This window comes from Cryptomeria japonica, chromosome 6 (assembly GCF_030272615.1).
Source record: "Cryptomeria japonica chromosome 6, Sugi_1.0, whole genome shotgun sequence".
In the NCBI taxonomy this organism is placed as follows: domain Eukaryota; kingdom Viridiplantae; phylum Streptophyta; class Pinopsida; order Cupressales; family Cupressaceae; genus Cryptomeria; species Cryptomeria japonica.
Genome location: NC_081410.1, coordinates 409,786,623 through 409,808,853, shown reverse-complemented (window position 1 = coordinate 409,808,853; position 22,231 = coordinate 409,786,623). Strand labels below are relative to the sequence as shown.

At 35.9% G+C, this 22,231-nt stretch overlaps 1 protein-coding gene across 1 annotated transcript in view; it reads right to left on the bottom strand.

Annotated features, from left to right (window-relative positions):
- Positions 1 to 15,494: 15,494 nt before the first annotated feature.
- LOC131065864 (uncharacterized) overlaps positions 15,495 to 22,231 on the bottom strand; it is a 33,087-nt gene continuing 26,350 nt past the window's right edge. Inside the window, exon 4 of the mRNA XM_058000510.2 lies at positions 15,495 to 15,941. Coding sequence (XP_057856493.1) covers positions 15,834 to 15,941 — 108 coding nt within the window. The 3' untranslated portion in view covers positions 15,495 to 15,833. The remainder of the gene's footprint in view (positions 15,942 to 22,231) is intronic.

The following is a 22,231-nucleotide window of genomic DNA, read 5'->3' as shown; positions in this document are numbered from 1 at the left end:
AACACAATTACAACTTAATTAACTAGTTTTATTTCTGTGTACAATATTGCCACCAACACCCTTAAGCTCTTTCAATGTGTACTCTCAACATTTAGGATTAGGACCTCTAGCTAAACTAGGACCCCTTAAGTTTCCATTTATCTAATCACATTGAACTCCCCTTAAGCCATCCTATAATGACCCCATTAAGACATATAAAATAGATCTTAACCCCTTAAGCCTTCCCATTCAAGGCTTAAGATTTCATACTTGTTATATATAAGTTTAAAATTTAGACATATATAAGTTTGATCATGACCTCTTTATCTCTTTCATACATAACATACTTTCAACATGTATACAAGTGACAAATGTTCATGATTAGGATATCTAGCTGAAGTAGGACCCCTTAATCTATATTCTTAATTGCGTGTGTGACTCCTTATCTAAGCTTTCATTTATATCTACAATCACGTTGAACTCCCTTTACTTGTCATCCTTAAATTTGACATCATTTATATCTACGATCATAAGTTTGGCATACTTAACAATTAGATCACCAATTAGGTACCTTCAGAGCTTCCATATACTTGACATCATGTACTCATGTATAAGTTCGATCATGACCCTTAAGCGAGCTTTCATATTGAAACTTACTTTCAATGTATACTTTCAACATTCAATATTAAGACCTCTAGTTGAAATAGGACCCATTAAGATATTAACTATCACATGACCCCTTAAGTCATTCATTATCACATGACCCCTTAAGACATTAACTATCACATGACCCCTTATACTTTCAATGTATGTACTTGACATTCAAGATCTCATTAGAACCTTTAGTTAAAATAGGACTCCTTAAGACATCCTCAACCACATGACCCTTCAAACATTAATTATCCATGACCCCTGAAGACATTCATTATCATTGACCCCTTAAGACATTCATTATCACATGACCCCTTATACTTTTAATGAATGTACTTGACATTTAAGATCTCATTGGCATCTCTAGCTAAAATATTACGCCTTAAGACATTCATTATAACATGACCCCTTATACTTTCAATGTATGTACTTGACATTCAGGATCTCATTAGGACCTCTAGCTGAAATAGGACCCCTCAAGACATCCTCAATCACATGACCCTTTAGACATTAATTATCACATGACCCCTTAAGACATTGATTATCGCATGACCCCTTATACTTCAATGGGTGAACTCACAATAATGGTTCCCACTTTTTTGCCACTTTTGACATTGAGATGAACAATTTTAAAATAATCTTCAACTTCCGACAACTATAACTTTTAAACTATTAAGAATTTGAAGATGATGTAAATTAGTGATTTGTAGAATTTTGTCTGTAGATTCTATATATTTTTTTTTTCAAATTTTTTTGAAGGATTTTTAAAAAAAAATTCCATCTCCCTCGAAAAGTAGTTTTTTACAACAAACTACATTTTTTAAGAGTGATGTGCCTCCCGAAATGCATAAATTTTTTTCTATAAATGATAAAAACTCAACTCTTTCAAATTTTGGTTTGTAACATCAATATCAAGGGCTTGCAGTTGGTTTGATAGTGATATGTTCAATATTTTTCATTTTATTAAGTTTTGAAGTCCGACTAGTCATAATTCAGACATAGGTTTACGTTTGAACACATAACTTATTCCATATTTATCGAAAATCAATTTTATTTTTTTTGTTAGAAATAAGACATCAATACTCAGAGCTTAGATATTTTTCAGAATTTTTTTGAATTAGTTTCCTATTTTTCCCAATGCGTTGAACAGAGAAGTTCATGTTCGGTGAAAAACCTATATTTGGTAAAATTAAAAAAACAAGTTCATAATAAACTCAATATGTAATAAAATTATATTCATTGGAAAGCTTACTTTGAGGACTATAATAGTACATTTTGGGTTGTCAAGATCATTCCATTTGAGCCTTCAACCAGAGGTTTCAAGGCAAAAAATCTGCAAAAAAATGTAGAAATCTTTAGAGAAGTGTTAAAAAAAGGGTTCGAACGAAGGGGGGTTCGAGCGAACCCCCCTTTTTTAGGGGGGTTCGATCGAACCCCCACGCTATAATTGAAAAATGACATAAACGGTCATTAAAGATGCTTCGCTCGAAAGATGGGGTTTGAGCGAAGTGGGGTCTTCGCTCGAACCCCAAAGGGTATTCCGTTCGAACACCCCCACTTCGCTCGAACTCCCCGTAAACAAAATTTTCCACTTTCGCCAATTTCCTTTGTTGGCAAAAGTGGGAACCAGCTTTGTGAGTTCACCCCAATGAATGTACTTGATATTCAGAATCTCATTAGGACCTCTAGCTAAAATAGGACCCCTTAAGACATCCTTAATCGCATGACCCCTTAAGACATTCATTATAACATGACCCCTTACACTTCAATGTATTTACTTAACATTTAGGGTCTCATTAGGACCTCTAGTTCTGATTAATTAAGAAAAATAGGTTTTGCAGGACTCGAAACCTTTAACAAAGGAGATTAAAATAAGACAATAAAAAGTCCAGAGCTTATAAACCGCTTACAAAATGACTAGCAAAAAAGCCAACAAACCAAAAAGACAGCTAAAGATAAAAACAACAAAGAAACAAGGAAAGCACTACACAACTATAGTCTTCAGCAGGTCCTCCGCCTTTTTCACCAACTGGTCATAGGTGGCCCCAATAGCTTTGAGATCTTCCAGGTCCTTGTTAGGTTTCTTTTCTTTCTTTTTGCCTCTGGTTCGGGTTCTGGGTCCTTGAGCATCCCCTGTGCCTTCAGTGTCTGGGTCAATATCCAGGGTCTCCTTCTCTTCGTCCAGTTTGTTGATGAGAGTATTAGTGTTGCTAGCAGAAATCTTCAAGATGCTTAAACTCTGTTCAACAATACTCTTTAGGTACTCCTCAATTTTGTTTACTTTACTGGCGGTACCCGAGATAGTTTGATCATTAGCATCAGCAAGATTTTTCCTTTCCAGCATATCTTTCTCTATTTTCTCAAATCTGGGGTTGAAGGAGTCTCTTATGTTTTCAGCTTTTGCAATGGTATTTTTCAGGTCCTCAATGTAATCAGCCATAGTCTTCCCTTCCCCAGTGTTGATGGTTTCCAAAATCTGAATTTTGTTGCTGAGTTTTTTGTTGTCATCCACAACTTTCTTGTAACCAGTTATTAGCCACTCCATAGTATCCATGAAACCTTGGATACCCTCTAGAGGAGGGTTAGGGGGAGGATCAACCTTACCAGGGATATCCTGTTCCTTTTTTGGGGTGTCCCGAATAGTAGTTGTGTCTTCAAACCTAAGAGCCTCGCCCGTGGTCACCTTCTCCAGGTTCTGTTCGGCTTCCGAGGTCCTTTCCTGCTTATAAACCTCCAACTCCTTCACATTCTCCTCCTTCCTCTTGTGCTTATTTCTAGTCTAGGTGTGAACTTTAGTTTTCTTTTTCAGCGAACCTTGAGGGTTCTCCTTCTCTGAGTCTTTAGAGACCTCCTCCTATGAGGAAGGGCTAATCTGGAGGATTCTGCCTTTAAGTTTTTTACCCTTAGAGGAAGAAGGTCTTGTTTTAATGTATTTCCTCTTCTTACCAGTTTCATAATCCGAAACATCCAAGCTCTCCTCAGAATCACTCGATGGGTCACTATTAGACTCCTCATCCACTGAAAAGACAGAGTCAGACCCATCCTCCTCAGACTCTATAGAGGGCTACAGGTGGGCTATTTGATTGGCCTTGAGATGGTCATAAATAAGGACCATTAAGCCTTGATGCATGACAGTGTCCCCCATAGGGTTCTCTTTGTAGGCCTTAATAGTGGCATTCATCGAGCATAGCAGAAAATAAGGAAAAATAACCTTCTCATCATGCCTAAAATGATTCAGCAAGATGAAATGGTAGCCATAAACTTTTGTAAACCTACCATCTAATGTAATCTAGCGCATTAAAACAAAGAGGACCTCTCGCCAGGGTTTAACAAAAGCCCTAAGGGGGTAGTAAGTTTTACTTAACTTCACCAGGTGTTTATTCTCCTTCTCGGTTTCCAGATATCTGTCAATGGCCTCCTTATTGACTTTTTTGTCTCTATAGAAGTTGCATCCTTCCCTTCTAAGGCCCGTGGCTTGGGAAATAAGGTCTTCATCAATTTCAATAGTCTGGTCTCCTATTTTCAACATACCCTTTCTCCAGTTTTTGCAGAAAAAACTAGTAACCATGTCATCCCATCCGTGGAGTCTCTCCATGAATTTCAAAAAACCACCCTTTTGCAGGATGCTCCAGACCTCCTCCTTTTGTTTCCATTCTTTGCAACTGCTTGGTTCATATCGCCGCATTATTATAATAACTCGAAGTACTCCATTTAGTCCTTTTCATTATTATTTTGTCAATCAAAAATCTTTGGAGTGCTTCTATATCGGTCCTTAAAAATGATTAGTCTGACATTTCAGGGAGTCCTTGTTCTCCCGTCCACGTAATCATCTCATCTTTGTTAACCGCCGCATTGGAAGCCCAATCAGCAGAGCCATTGGCCTCACGGTAGATGTGGGATATGTAACTTTTTTTTAAAGTGTTGATAAGGTCTCTAGCGGCTTTAATGATATTGTTGATCGACCATGAGGGCTTTGAGGTCCCCTTAAGACATTTGATGATATTGTTTGAGTCCCCTTCAATCCATAAGTAGGGGCAATTCCATTTTTTAGCAAGGAGAATACCTTGGAGAGTTGACATTGCTTCTGCTTTATGGTTTGTTTGGCTCCCAATTGGGACAATAACCCTTTCCTTGCAAATACCTTTAGCATCTCTAAGAATAGCTCCACAACCTGCAGGGCTCGGGTCACCTTTGCAACACCATCAAAATTGACTTTGAACCAACCATGAGGGGGGGGTTTGCCACCTAGCTTCAAGTCTTTTATTTTGGTTGGGATCAAAACTATCAGCAATCTTAAAATTCCATGAGCTTAAAATATTTGATTCCAGGGGGTTGTTCGAGAAACAGGGACCCTTAATGATCCCAATATTTTCCACAATCGCCCATTGAATTTTCTGGAACACAATATCCTGATTAAGAGATAAGTCCTTGAAGATACGATTGTTTCTTTCTTTCCATAATCCCCACAGGATGTGAGGAAGAGATAGCTGCCACAGAGATCTCAAAAAGGAGTTAGTCCAATGACAATTCCAGGAGGAAAACAGTTCACTGATAGTGCTAGGAAACACCCAATCAATGCTAAAACTTTTAAGAAATATTTCCCAGACTAAGGTAGAATAGGAACAATGGATGGCCAGGTGGTCCATAGACTCTTCCTCCTGAAGACACAAAGAACATCTATTAGGGAAGGCAAAGCCTCTGCCCTTTAGGTTGTCTAGGGTCAAGATCTTATTTTGAAGGATGGTCCAGTAGAAAAAATTAATTTTGGGGGTCAGATCCTTAATCCAGGCTTTAGACCAGAAAGGATTACCAAGAGGGGTGGGGGAAAGGACACAATACATAGAGGAAATAGTTAAAATACCTTTGGGTTCATGTTTCCAAATAAGGGAGTCTTCCTCTTTATTCAACCATACCGAAGACAGATGGATCTTGAGCTTAGAAAGGCTAGGGTGGATACTTTCAATGTTCTGTCATTTGTTACCAGACCAATACTCTGCAACTAGGGAGCCAAAAGTTCTAATACAGGAGGGAGCATGGAGGGCCCATTCATTGATTTCAGTCAAGGGTTTATCAAAAAGTCAGGGGTCCTCCCAGAATTTAACTTTCCTGCCATTTCCTACTTTGCAGATCACTCCTTTAGCAATTCTTTCTTTGCACTTAGAGGCATGATTCCATATATGGGACCCATTAATACTGATTTCCAAATTGATAAAAGAAGAAAGAGAAGAGGACAGAAGAGAGTACTCACTTCGCCAGATTCATTAGGACCTCTAGTTGAAATAGGACCCCTTAGGTCATTAATTATCACATGACCCCTTAAGACATTCATTATCACATGACCCCTTATACATTCAATGTATGTACTTGACATTTAGGATCTTAGGACCTATCTAAGCTGAAATAGGACCCCTAAAGACATCCTTAGTCACATAATCCCTTATAATTTCAATGTACACTTTCAACATTCGATATTAGGACCTCTAGCTAAAATAGGACCCTTAAGACATTAATTATCGCATGAACCCTTAAGACATTCATTATCTCATGACCCTTTAAGGCATTCATTGTCAATGACCCCTTATACTCTTAATGTATGTACTTGACATTTAGGATCTTAGAACCTCTCTAAGTTGAAATAGGACCCCTTAAGACATCCTCAATCACATGACCCCTTATACTTTCAACATTTAGTATAAGGACCTCTGGCTAAAATAGGACCCCTTAAGACATTAATCATCACATGACCCCGTAAGACACTCATTATCACATGACCCCTTAAGACATTAATTATCACATGACCCCTTATACTTTCAATGTATGTACTTGACATTTAGGATCTTATTAGAACCTCTAATTGAAATAGGACCCCTTAGTTGACATCCTCAATCACATGACCCCTTAAGACATGTATGAGTACTGACTTGACATGCATTTATTAGAAGTTTGATCATTCTCAATCATTATTCACTTAAACATCAAGAATGATTTATTTTTTAGTATGTAAATGTATTTTAAAGTTGTAGTAAGATATCTGTAAATTTTGAATGTTATAATACATATGTACATATGTACATGTGCTTAAAAGTTTCAAATGATACATACATACTTTGATTTATAGTTAGATTGTGATTTCTTTCAATACATGTATGTATGTACATATGACTTAATATGTATAGTTTTAATTGTGTTTAAAAATAATTTAAATATATATAGATTCTTTAAAGTTAATTTTATAAAAATAAAATTGTGTATTTTGTTCATGTATATAGGTAGAGCTTGCCCATAGATACATGATGGATGAATTTGACATAGAAGAGTTGCTTAATCCCCCACCTCCACCCCCTCCACATAAATTATTTCCACCTGACCCACCTCAACACCCTCCACCTCCACCTCCACCCCTAGATCCAATGAGGCTCGATATTAGTCGGGATCAATGATAATATAGCATCCATTCAAGAAAAAATAAAGGCAACCTTAAATGAGCCATACATGCCCCCCATGTAGTGTGTTTTGCATCTTCAATGCAAAATGTTGTTGATGTTGTTAGGTCCATTGATGTGGACCTAGATTCATATTGTTTATGGAGTGAGGAGAGACAACAATTTTATTCAAATGGTCTCTCCTATAGGAAAATATTAGACCTGAAAATAACCAAACCCGACTCAGCTCTGTGTTTCATTGACCCCATCATTGGCTTAAAAATTTCTCCAAATAAATCATGCATATACATGAGGTGGTGTCAACATGCTGCGAAGGTGGCTCATTTTTGGGAGTAGTGGTGGATGGCCTTTGACCATTGACCACATGCTAATTTAGAGGTTCCCCTTTATTTTTTGATGAAATTATATGCTGAATTTTTAATGGGTTATCGAACCCCATTATTTTGATGTGAGATCATTTCGGGGTGTTAGTGGTATCATGCCACAACAAAGGTTGAGGGAACGAGCTCACCCTAATCGACCCATCCCTTGTTAGCTTAATGTGGATCCTCCTTCTATCGCTATTCCTATTCCTATTCATTAGCATTCCATGATATCAACACTAGGAGCATTGATTGTGCTCATTACTAATCTTAGCGAGTAGAATATTGATATGGCAGTTTGTTGTTATGATGGAGGAGCATCAAGAGGAGATGGTGCCAGTAGGTCCACTCCATGTGTGTCGGCATCCCATTTTTACACAAATTGTAATTGATTATGTTATGACCCTAGTGATGTTGCATCCACTTTAGGTGCACGTGGTCCATCCAATTTAGTTGCACATGGAGTATCAATTCATGATATTGGTTCATATGTAGATTTTCTATGTGTTGACGATCATCCAATGGATCACCATAGACATGTACATGTTGCATTATAAATTTTTGTTTTTATAATTTTAATTTATAATGGACATAAATTATATATTATAAACTAATTAATAATTTTAAATGTTTTGTGTCAAAACCATGGTTAGGGGTACATTTACTTCTTCTTTTGATTGATTTTGTTTTATATCGACACTTGTGCAACTCGACACACATTTTGGGGTATATTATTTGATTGATTTTTTAATTTGATAAATTTTAAGTCGCAACATTGTTCATCATACAATAAATTTATAAACTATATATTAATGTTGGTACATGTTTAGGGAGTGACACTGACTTCCACGTCAAATCATCCACCTAAGGTTGTGGCAAGTGCTCCTCCAGTATTAGTTGTTGCAAATGAGGTAATCAATGTATGTTGACCAATTTTGTATTTATAAATAAAGTTAGATATTTATGCATATGTAGAAGTTTATATTAAGAATTTAATTACTTAAATTTTTAAATATGTATATACATATGCAAATTTTGTAGGTGGACACCATTATGCGGATAGGTTTTTCACACCCATATGATCTTGGTCAATTTCAGGAGTCATCAGTTGCATTTCAGGTGAACAATTTTATTTTAATATGTACATATATGAATTTAATTTGTATAGTTCTTTTAAATGGATCAATATCAATTTATAGACCATGACATGTGTGTGCTTTATTTGACCTTGTAGGACATTGTTAATACTACTTTTGTTCTTGATATAGCCACTCAAACCATGTCTCAAGATGAGAAACAAGCAACAATATTTTTTAATTTTGATTATGTATTTAAAATCAATTAAATATTTCACTTGATTTTTAGTGTGAACATACATATGTTTATTTATACTTAAATTCTGAACTACAAGTTGAGATAGGTTTGACCATGGCCATAGCACCTATATGTAGAGATGTAGAGCACCTGGATGTGCTAGGAGGAGATGATCGTGTACGATAATTTGTCTATGATTTTATAAATTAAATCGCTAAATAATATATATGATTTCATTTTCTTCTATAGCATGAGACAGGAGAGACAAGACCCATAACACCTAGAGATGGAGAACACCTCGATGAAGGAGGAGGTGACCAGACTTATACGATATTTAATTTAGAGATGATTTTATTTAAATTAAAAAGTGAATTACAAATATTAAATCATTTTAATTAGAAATAAAAATCTGACTTCAAGTTCATTTTTCTCTTACAGAGTGATTTTGTTCATTGTAGTTCACGTGGATTGAAGAGGAGTTGGGATTTTAGGGAGTCCTCTTGATTTTAGGGACTAGATATAGATTTTTATATACATGTTTCATAGACTTATTTAGTGCACTTGCTTCATGGACTAAATCTCTTTGTATGTATATGTTGAACAGTATTTCATGGACTTTATTATGTATGCTTTAGTACATTTCATGGACATTATTATATGATTTCTAGTACTTTGTTATACATTTATATGGACTTTATAATATGATTTCTTACATATTTTAGTGATTTATAACAATGCTTGTACCAATTTAGGAACTTATATAACATATTTTTAAATCAAACATTTATTCAATAAATGCACACATGTAACAAATCTCATTAATATGGGGGTGACCCATGTAGTACAACGGTTAAAACACTTGCTTGGTGAAATTGCCACCAAGGTTCAAATCCTTGCTGGTAGGCTTGGTACTTTCGTTGGGCTGGTGTGCTTGCGGATTTTAACAACAGTAGTGTTTGTCACCTTAAAAAGTGCCTCTTACTGATAAAAAAACAACAAATTTCATTAATATTTAGGAACTTAAATAATATGCACATTAACATTACAAATGAAGCATGAGTGTTTATTTTATTACTGTGGAGGTCGCGTGATGGAAAGTTTGAAACGACCCGTGCATGATTCTCCCGCTTGTTCCCCTGCAGGCCCCCTACTGGTGATCGCCTCGTTGGTTCATACAGGGATGTTGGTCCCTCATGGGCGTCTATGACCACTAGGGGCCCTCACCATGAACCTGAACGTTGTTCTGCTAGGGTTCCTTCTTCACACAGAGGGGTTGGGAGAGGGTTTATCCCTGTCTATTGTGCCGCTTTTGTTATCGAGGATAAGGAGTCTGAACAGGAAATTGTAAACAACGTGAAGGTCTTCACGGAGCATAGTGCTATTTGTAGATTCAAGGGTATTTGGCCAAGCCTCCTAGAGCTGCACAAGTGGATTTCCTAGCACTGGGATCCCCTCATTTCTAGTACAGTTCACATTTTCCCTATGGCTAAAGGTTTCTTTGTTGCTAAATTTGAGGATGCTAATGATAGAAGAAAAATCCTATGTGAGTTTTTTCTATGAGAAAGATAATATGCCGATGTTGGTCAAACCTTGGTACTCTGATTTTAACCCCCTTTCAGAGATGTTTAACAAAATTCCGATTTGGGTTAGGCTTTCTTACCTTCCTCTACACTTGTGGGTTGATTCTCTCTTTGAGGATATTGGTGATGCTATCGAGAGCTTCATTATGGTGGATAATAAATCCTATGGGCTTTATCATACTATGTTTGTTCGCATTCTGGTTGAGCTAGATGTTTCTAAGGGTCTGCCAATAGAAATTGTTATTAACTCCTCTTTTGGCAGCTAGGTCCAGACCTTGGATTATGAGGGTATTTCGTTCTGGTGTCATAGATGTTTCAAAACTGGTCATGTGGCAGGGAATTGTGGGATTGAGAAGAAAAATTCTTCGGCTTCTTGGTGGTCAGGGGCCTCTCACCAACATTATACGGTTAGGAAATCTCCTATTGATGTTGGGGTTTCTACTTTGGCTAGATCGGACTCTTTGGTAACAATGAAAGATTCTTCGGTTGCCACTAAGGATGCTTCTATGATTCATGTTGTTGTGATATTGAATGGTGATGCCCCTTCTACTGAAAATGGATTGCTGCCTCTTACCCCGTTGGTTTCTTCGTGCGTTAATACAACTTTTGTCCCTCTTGTTAGTGGCAATCATGTGTCCATGATGGTGGTACCTCTTACCTCGCCGACTGCTTCAAAGGGTGTTGGCACAACTTCTGTTGGTTGTGTCTCTATGCCCACGACGGTTGTTGCTCCCTCTTTTGGTACCCTTTTTTCCACTCCGGAAAGATCAATGTTGGGCCCTTCAAATTGGTCTGTTGCGGTAGCTAAAGTGGAAGATGGTTGGAATACTGTTAAGGGAAAGCATTCAAAGACGTCCAAGCCCTCTTTTGATATGACTCTTCATTCCCATAAGGCCAAATAAGGGCCTTTGTAGTTGGTTATTTGGGCTGGTTTTACTGGCCCTGTTGTCTTTTGGGGCAGTCCCTGTCTTTGTTTTCAGTTGTTCTATCTAGTCGGGATTTCAAAGCTTTATCTTTCTTTTAATCTGATATAAAGGGTTTCAGGGCCCCTTCAAAACATGTTTTCACTTAATAAAAAACATTACAAATGAAGCAATAAATTAGAGATCTAAAAAAATTAACATTAAAAAGTTGATCCATATTTTTAAATTAGATTTACTTTAAAATCAATATAAAAGTTCAAGAATATATACAAAATTGATCCTTCATTGGCATTTGATTGCAATGAGCTCATAGAGAAAATCGGGTTCAAGATATATATATATATATATATTGATTTCAAAGTTTTTGTCAATGTTATCATTGATGTCAAGGTATCTGAAAGTTTTCTTAAGCAATAATTCCTTCTATCGTGACATGTCAAAGCATTTGAAGGACAAAATCAAGTATTAGTATATAGTTCACATCTTGTACCAATATCAGTTGTTTTTAACTGTCTAGTATGTGTTGTTGTCTAGAAGTGTTTACAACAAGTTTTTGAGGTCTGTTGCTCAAAGACAATATATGCACTTAGTTACATTCTCCTGGTTTATCATACTATAGTCTACCATAGTTGATGGTTATGCCTTGTAGTTTTGAAGCAAAGTAAAGTTGCATGTGAAGTATGATTATCCAGAGTTTCAAAGGATTTGGTCAAGCATTCAGAAAGATAGAGATGACTGAGTGCATGTTGTGTTATCTTGTTGATTGTGTCAATGTTCATGTTGGATGCACCAAAGATTGATAATGTGTGTCAATCAAAGGAAGCATGTGAAGGTTGCTTGGGAATAGTTGAGTTTGTGTTGGGTATTGCATAGAGTGATCCTACTCCTTATATAATGTGTTGGCATTAGGATTGAATTGACTACATGTTTGGTTTAAGGAATGTACATGTGGCCAACTTGTAGCTATTGTAATTATTCTCACTGAGGTTTTTACCTCCTTGATTTTCATGCATATTTGGTGTTCTCGTGTGTTGATGTGTGGTTGTGTTTATCATTTGCACAACTACTTTAATGATAATATAGGATCTACTAATGGTTTTAATGTTGTGTTGGTTTTAAAGTTGAATTTGGCATATATTGATTCACCGCCCCTCTCTGTATATTTGTGTACTCGACAAATAGGAAGTGACAAAAATGAAAGAGATGAAGGAGAAAGAAGGCTACCAAAAAGGAGAGGAAAAGTCAAGATGTGCCAAAAAAACTCTCTTTGATAGAGTTAAGATAGGATGACATGTGAAAGTCAAACTTCAACCATCCTCTTGATTGAGGTTAAGCGAGTGTCTATTAATTTCTACTATAAACCCCAAACTGTGAAGGAACTTATGAGGGTGCGTAGTTGAGGGGATGAAGATTCTCATGATAGTAAGCAATTTAAAAGAACTTTTTTTTTTTTAAAGATTTTATAAATTTTGTTGGAAATGCTTTCCACATAGGACAAAGTAACAATCAAGATATTTGAGGAATCATGACTCCTACAAGAGGTTTATAAGTTTTTGTTTGATTGTACTCTCAAAATATATTTAGACTTGTACCCATTAAGTTTAAACACTCTAGTTAGACAAGCAAATTTTGGAGCAGTTTGTTCATAAATGTAAATTCAAAAAGCCCAGTGTCAAGTGTTTTTTGTATGCTTGTCTTTTGGTCTAGGTGGTGGGGAGAAGATAAATATGCATGGAGATTATTGTGTGATTTTTTTGTAAACCCTAGTGCCCTTGCAAAACACTCTTTGACACCAAACACCACATCTACTTGAAGACTGAATTTCTTATGAAAAAAAGACACAAATTAATTATTCCCCTCCACTTTAATTACAACATTAATTGAAATTGAAATTTATCATACCTTGTCGAATCCCCTCAAATTTAATTCCTCCACTCAATGAATGCTCTCTTCTACTTAATATCTTTACTGTTTCCCAACTCCCTCGTCCACCTATTTTTAGAGTGCCCTTTCTTCCTCCCTATTTTTAGAGTAGCCTTTCTTCTCGCATTCTTCCCCTCTCGTCACCTTTTCATGTGTTCCCTTCCCTTCATTCCATCTCCTTTTCAATTTACTACCTCTTTCAATTTCCATCTCTGCTCAACTTCATTTCTCCTTCAACACCTTTCACTATATTAGTATTTTAATTTTATTCTGAATTTGGTTCCCACTTATTACTTTCCTTATTCTATTATTTTTTATTTGTATCATTTTTACCATCTCATGATATCTCATCACTTTGTTAATTTATTAATACTATTTTGAATTATATATTAACTTTTTATAATAATGTATCATGTGTTTACACGCACAATATGTAATCCACCTCAAATTAGGTTAAGGTGGGCTTATTCCAAGACTCTATTTGGGACAAGTCAACATCTGAATTTTGTTCGTCTATTTTACATCTCATATTCTTTGCATTATTAATAAATACCATTATTTCATTTGTTAGCTACATTTCTTTTTAAGTTTTCAATCTTCTTTCTGTATTTTAGTGTCTTTATACTTATTATCACTACTTTTTCAGTCCATTTTTTTATTATTGCTTAATATTTGATATTAAGCAATGTGTTCATTAATGTGAGGAATTCTTTAGTCATAAGATTTATGTTATGACTAGGGAACGAATTTTAAGTTTGTTTGGATCTTAATTGTTTCTATTATTTTGATTCTTATTCATGTCTTGATATTATTTATTATTATTAATATAATTTGTCCTCTCTTTTCTATTTGAAGAGTTTAATTTATAAGCTTTTATATTTTCTTCAAAAGTGTAATTTTGAATTTTAATTCGAAAACATTTATACAATTATTACTAAAAGACCTTTTAATCATTTATATAATCTGTGAAAATGTCATGTCTTTATTATAATCTCATGATCAATAAAAGAGTAACAAAAGAAAATTTCTTTCTACACAAATTCAAAGGTCAGATAAAGGCTTTTGCCACCAAGTCCAAATTATAATGAGTTTGAAAAAGCAATTTGCTCAACCACGAACTTATTTGCTCGAAGAAAGAACATGAAAATTAAATCTCTATATGCTGTCATGACATAAAATCAAATAGATCTTGCAAGGTTTACTGAGAGATCAGTGTAATCAAATTGAATTTATATAAACTCCATTCTTGCTATCATGTTCTAGATTGGAGAGTATACACTCAATACTCGTTTACAAAAACAAGTACTTCCTATGTTATGATTATAAAATTTCTAGGAGAGTCCCAGCTCAATCCTCATTATCATAAGTAAGATACACTTAGCAATTTCTAAATAGGAAAAGATATGTAAGCAGTACTGTGGCAGTCAATGTATGATAAAAGCCTCACTCGTCATAGTACAACTAAACCATGTTTATTCATCATAGTCAATATGGAATATGATTAACAAGAAACATCATAAGCAATAAGTTACAACTAAACCATGTTTATTCATTATTCTCACTCCATTAAAGGTAAGAAATAATCTATGGATACAAACATGATGCTATGATCTTGGTTTGTAAGCCACAGAGGAAACGCAACTAAACTAGCTTTTTGCAACTCATAAACAAAGCTCGTACCCATATAACAATCAAATAAATCCAAACTAACAAACCCAACTCATATTTACTGTGCATTATTTTGAAAAAAGGAATAATAAATGACATGCATCAAGAGCAGATATGAAAAGATACCAACAAGATTCTTTTAATAACACTCCAAAATCTTGCAAGCAAAAAATGTACTTGGCTCAAATTTAGTTAAACTGAAATCCTCAAATATTACCCTTGCATGTCCAGAAAGGTTTTAACTTCGAGGAAGTGGACTAACAGAAACCAGGGGAAAGCAAAAGTCGCAATTCCTAGAAACACAATTAACTCATGCTATCAACTTCCAAGTCTAATCCTTCAGACCTCTGATGATGTACTACAGCTCTTTGCAGCAACTTGCCAATCACATATATATTATTTCTATCATCAAATTTCTTCTATTTTAACCTATAAATAAGATAGCCTGCATAATGGGAATAATAAGTTTAGTCTCAAACCTAGTTTAACAGAAAATGTATTTGTTGTTTTAACTTCGAAGAAGTGAGCTAACAGAAACCAAGGGAAAACAAAAGTTGCAAATCCTGATTTTATTCTCAAAACAAATATTAAATATCAACCATGTTACGAATGTTCATCCCAGCAACCAGAGCAATCAGGACCCCCTTTCAATGAGCAAATCAAATGGTTTCAATTAGAAAAGCTCTAGACGGTGAGCACAAGCATCATTGCATGGAGACTATATAACTGTAACATATAGACAAAGGTATGACATCATGTTTAAATATTCTCCACAAATATCCAGCAGGATTAAAGCACGGTAAGTAATGGAAAACTTTTGATATCTTATGTACAACTTGCAAATATTTTAAAATATAGAAAGAAAAGTCAATCAAACAACTATTCAATAGGCTATAATTTAGAAGGATCCAAAACAATCTGAAAATTCCAACAAAAAATCACAGAAATCGGCAAACATATTGTTCTTAGCAGTCCTGAAGTTTTAAGATCTCAGATTTCAGAAATCATGCTACTGTGAACAATGTTGAAGTTGATATCAATGCATGTCAACAACTTATTATCAGTATCCATCATCTTCATCTTAAGCTTATAGGAACCCTGTAACAGAGCCAACAGATATATAACATCAGACCCAATTATAGCACGAATGTTAAGAGGTCCATACTTATTCATAAAGTAGAATAATACTTTTTCATCAAAATTGTAGCATTCCTGGCACGTTACAATCTAATTATATTATATTGCAGGTGCAAAATCTGCCTTCAAGACTACATGTGATAGGCAAGTAATTAGCCCATGACAGACCAAAGTGGCAAATAAAAAATGCAAGCAAAGTACATAAATAAAATGAAAAAACAAAGATGCAGATTAAGAAATCATGATACTATCAGGTGACAACTCTTTAGAGATTTTTTTAATGCAACCACAGATAGAGGGTTCAATGAAAGAATATTAATTCATGCAACTCAAACACAAACTGAAAACTCAGAGCAAGAGTACACAACAGAAGCTGAGCTCTTTAGCAAAAGGTAAAGAACAATATAACATCTCTATGAGTGCCCCATGAAAGGCAAACTAATTTTTTTAAGTTAAAGGTTGCAATTAGTATGTAATGGCATCTGCCGTATGGCAAGTGACCAGTGGCATCCCCAACAGAGGTGGCAAAGGTGGTGGTTCTGTGGGGGGACGTTTCCCCCAAGTCCCCAAGTCTTAGAAACGTCCCCCTACAAGGGACATGGGTTTTTTTGGGGGGGACGCGTCCCTATGGAACACTGGTTTTTGGACATTGCATCTTTTGGAAATTCAGCCACATCATGGATTCTTTGAAATCATGGATCCTTCCATGAGCTATTCATTTACTCAGAATGTTAAGATCTCCGACCAGGGTTTTGAGAATTAACATTTTTGCATTTCTTTTTTAAATTTCACCTTTGTTTTTAGATTTGCATAGACCTGTCATTGCAAAGTTTAGCCCTAGTTTTAGTTACAATTGTTTCTTTGTGTGAGCGGAAATCTAAACAGCCTAGGGATTTCAGTTTGTAGTTTTCTGATAAAATCCTAGCGTTAAAAGTTTTCCAGAGAATTTTGAAACAAAACATAGGAATCTGAATCCTTGCGTGAAATATAAAGTGCTGCCAAGACGAAATTGCAACTTTAACTCGGAAATGGTAAAAAAAAAAGTGGGAAATCCACTGACATGTGCCATGCTATAGTGCAATAAACTGACGATTTGAATCATTGTTTGAAACCTGAGATCAGTTTGCAACCCGCTCCTAGAAGGTAACGATCACTTCAGCGCTTGAGTGTGAAATGGTGATTTAGATCTGCCTAAAAGCTTGAAATTTTTTACAACTCGCCTTCAGAAAACCCTTTTATTCTCATGCCAACACTTCCGAATGCAAAATGAAACAAAAACCAAACTCACAATGCGACTTTATACTCCTGCGTTACTTCATGCCATGACATTTTGGCATAATAGTGACTTTTTCCAAGAATCGTACCTCGTGGGGAATATCGGAAGTTCGACCTCAATAAAAAATTTCGCAACTTTACAATATTATCAGCACTTTAAGGTTGCTAAGGAGATTTCAGAAGTTTGCACCCAACAGGGATTTCACAGTGTCACTTGGAAATTGGCAACTTCATGAAGCCTTCAAAAATGTTAATGCCTTTGGGATTTTCAAAGGTTTGAACCTGGCCAGAAAATTTCGAAACTTTGCCAAAATCAAGGATTTTATTCTATTTAGGAGAGTTTCAGAGATTTGGGTAATGGGAATTTTTAAACTTAGAAATTACAAACTTTTGGTCAGATCGAGGATTCGCCTCCATCAAGGATGTTTCAGTGATTCTAAGTGCCAAAGGAAATTTCAAATTTCAAGAAGTTTTAGTGTATTAGGAATTTTCCTTGAAAAGTTTAATTCCCCAACACTTGAAACCTCCACGCAAGACTTTTGTAATGGAATTTGAAAATTCGGTCCCAACAAGGAATTTTGATTTTTTAGCTAGAGTTTGGACCTTTTCCATGACAAGCTTAATTCCCCAATGTTTTAATTTTCCCGAACATGCAACTTTTCCCTGACTTAAGACTCTTTTGCTTGAATTATTGACTTTAGGACCACCTCACTTGAGCAATGACTTGTGAACACTCTAGGCTAAAACGACAAAAAACTCTCTCAAAAGGCCCCCAAGGGGCAGAATTGGAAATGACAAGCCAAAAGACAAAGAAACACACCAAGAGAAAAAACGAAAGGGAAAAAGGGGATTCCTATTTCGGACGGGGTGTGTATGCAAGGCACAACAAGTTTGGACCCACTTTGGCTGTTGTGTCTAGCTTGTTCCTAATTTATGCTTGATTGTGCTCAATTTCGCGACCGTTTCCATTAACTCAGTGCATTGCCCTATTCACAACCTTTTTCCCAGCTCAAACTACTAGGACTAGGGCATCCAGTGCCCCTGTCCAAGCAATTTAGCCCCGAAATTCGAAATATGAATGTCAACTTTGCAAGCAACGAGAATTTGCCCTTGGATGTCAACCTTTCCCAATAATTAAATTCAAAAAGGTGTAAGTTGATATAAATACAACTCCCCCTCTTATTCAAACTCTCAGTCTTATTGATACATCCTATGAGCATTCAATCAAGCATAAGCAATTCAATTGAGCATAGATCTGCAATCAAGGAGCAAGGCATTCAAGCATACATCTTTGTTACAGCAACCATGATCAACTTCATTGTGTTTCTCCATGATGAAGGCACGCATTAACATCTTCTAGCAAAATCAAGCCTTATGTGAGACTTCATGCCAAAGGTTTCATGTTTGAGGTAAAATATGTCAATTCAAATATTTTGCAAACAGTCTGCTGCACAGAAATTTCTGCAACCCAAATACATTTTGCAGAGCAAAGAAAGAGTGTAGGCCATGATCACAGAGGCAAGCTCTGCAAATTTGGAGAGATTTGCGGACAGTTTGCAGCTATGAGATTTCTGCAACCCAAATACATTTTGCAGAGCAAAGAAAGAGTGCGGACCATGATCACAGAGGCGAGCTCTGCAAATTTTTGGTGCTGCTTGCAAAAGCATGCGGTGTGTGCATTTCTTGATGAGATATAAAAGAAAAAGTCAAAAAAATAAACTGCAAAACTTGAAACAATCTTCTTCTATACCCTCTGTCTTTTTCTTCTTCCAGTGATTTGTTGTTCAACTTGTAGATGAGCGCAGAGGGAATCATAGTGTTAAGAGGAACATCTGAGCCCTCCATTTCTTACATACTTTTATGATACATTGAACCTCTAAATGTTCTGTGTGAGCAAGTACACCATTAAACAGACCTGAGACCATTTTGTACTATTTCTCGCCATGCCACTCTGCTTCCGCATACTACTAATTATATCAACAGATTAGATATATTAAGCTAATTGCTCTCATGTCATCACTCTTCCAGATACTAGTGGGTATATAGGAAGGTGTGGTATTTTGGGCAGTTTGACTATTGGGGTTATAGGTATATTTAAAGGCAGGAATGATAAGTTGAAGCAATAAGGGTTTTTTCTAAGTGGTAAGTGAATACCTTAAACATTTGAAACCTATTACACTTGGACATTAGCACCATAGATCAGTTGGTTCTCCGTGTAAATGAAAATTGGTTTGAATGGAAATGCAACATGGCCACTCTTTTATTAGAACATTCATTTTGGGACATTGTGAAGACAGTTTGGCTAAATACTACAATGGTTTGAAATGTCAAAAAGCTAGAGCAATGTTGTTAAGTATGTTAATCAAGACTCACCTCATTAAGTGTGCAACTCCATATAAGATTTAGCACAATATCCTTATCTATCTAAATAAGTTGGAAGAGCACAGGGCCAACTCTGTGGTTCTAGGAAAAACAATTGGCAAGATGAGACAATTTTGTTTCCTTGAAACTGAAATGATCAAAATGTTGTGGTTGGCAATGGTCATAAGTAACAGTGTTTGGTGTGAGAACAATGAAATTCAAGAATGGCTCCTTTGACAATGTTTTGTATGGTCCTGGAATTGCAGAGAATCTTTTGTCAATGAAAGCTTGCTTTACAAGGATACAAGATTGAGTTTCTTGGAAATACGTGTTCTATTAAAGATCCAAAGATCAAATTATTTGTTGTTGCAACCAGTAATTTGAAGGATAACTGATGGATATTTGATAGATTTTGTGGTAAGGAGAATCAAGCTCTGGTTGATTTAGTTGATGATGCTAGTCGTTTTTGGGATGATAAGTTAGAACATCTCAATTAGCAGAGTATTGACTTCTTAAAAAGGCATGGTGTTCTACATATCACTACATCCCAAGGTGTTTGTGAAGGGTGTGTCTATAGGAAGCATCACAGAGAAACCATTGATAAGAACTCTGCAAATAGAGCATTAAACAAACTTGGGTTGATGCATATTTACTTCATGGGTTGACAACCAATAAATTAACAAAGTGGTTTGAAGCATAGATGGAGTACTTGGCGAGTTTTGAAAAACTCGCAAGTTTTTTTACTTTGCTAGTATTTACACTTATATTTGCACAAAAAACTCGCAGAGTTTTTGGCCAATTTTTTGGTGAGTTCTTCACAAAAACTCGGCGAGTCTCTAGCAAAAACTTGGTTGCATAAAAAAAAGAGGCCCAAACATGTCAAAAAATGATCTAAATTTATTTTTTCAAGTCAGTGTCATTCTCTTCATTAGAATATATACATGAAATATAACATTTAAGAATAAGTAACTTTAAGTTATATTTCATATATATATTGGCAAGATGCTTTAGAGTGGTTTCAGATCTCTAGGAGTTATAATGCAAATTCTAGGTTTTAGAAGATCTTTTAAAATTTCAGACTTAGTCAAATTTCAGTAATCAGTAGGCTCCTCAGCATTCTCTCGCTCTCTCTATCTCACTCACTTTATCTGCCCTGAATTTTAGACCTATCTATCTCCCTATCCCTCTTCCTCTATCCCCTCTCTCTACCACTCTTCCTCTATCCCCTCTCTCTACCACTCTCTACTCTCTCCCCCAAGATCTAGACCTATCTCTCTACCCCTCACTCTCTCACCCTCAGACCCCCACAAGGGGTGCTACCCTCAACCTCATTTTTGGCGAGGTGGAGGAGTCACATCGGACTCCTAGGACTAGACCCTCTAGTTCTATCTCTCCCCTGGTTTTCACTAGAGTTGGGAAGAGGAAGAGGAAGATCTAAAATGTTTTGATGTAATATTTACTTTTAGTTTTACAAAAACAATTTGCTATTTCATTTTGTTTTAGTCTATCAGCTATCAGCCATCAGCATTCCACAAGAGGATGCCATTTTGTACCCAGTTTGCATTTAAATCACTCAAATATATCTAGACTAAACTTCTTTCTTTTGTGTACTCGTTTATTGACTCATTGGATGCATCTCCTCATTGAATTTTGCAAAAACAAATGCATTTCTAATTAAATTTAAGCATTTTTTTAAGTTGTCAAGTTTTTACCGAGTTTTCGCCAAGTTTTTTTTTTAGGCTTTGGTGAGTTTTTGTTTTTGGCGAGTTTTCCAACTATGGTTTGAAGTATGTTTTGGTCTTGATTAGTGACATAGCTAGAAAGACTTGGGTTCACTTTTTAAAGAAGGATGAGGTGTTGTCCACTTTCGATGTCTTCAAGGCAGAAGTGCAAAAACCAGTTGAGTACAAAGATCAAGAGGTTCTGGACAAATAACAACACAATATGTCAATTGGGCATACACAAACTTTCTTAAGCAACATGGCATATTCACAATTGGCAGTTCCTCAATGTCCACAAGCAGACAAGGTAGCTGAGAGATAGAATTGTAAGCTCATGAAGATGGTTACAAGTATGTTACAAGCTTGGAAGTTTCATAAGGTTTAATGGGCAGAAGCCATGAATTGTTCTTACTTCTTACGATATTGGTAATCGAATAGCAAGGTTCTGAAGGAGGTGACTCCCAAGGAGGAATGGAGTTGTAGAAAGCTTTGCTTATCTCGTATCAAAGTCTTTGGGTGTGCTGCTTATTCCTATAATCCTTATGAGAACAGAAAGTAACTTGATGTGAAGACTCAAAGGTGCATCTTTGATGATTATAGGGAAAAATCCAAGGCATAGAGCCCAGATCCATGATTAAGAAGGTGATTATTCAAAGAGACGTGGCATTTGATGAAGGAAAGAAAGGGTTGGATTGTAAGTATAGTGTTATTCCCAATATCTACAGCTCCCGATGCATGTTCTCCCCCTTAGATTTCCTTATTGAATTTGTAAAATACAAATGAAACAAGGAATGGAAGCACAATGACTAGGAAAGTTGAAGAAGAGGAAGAGACTACAAAAGAAAGGCCAAAAGCCTGTTGCCCAAAATGCCTAAATGGGCCAGACAGACCATT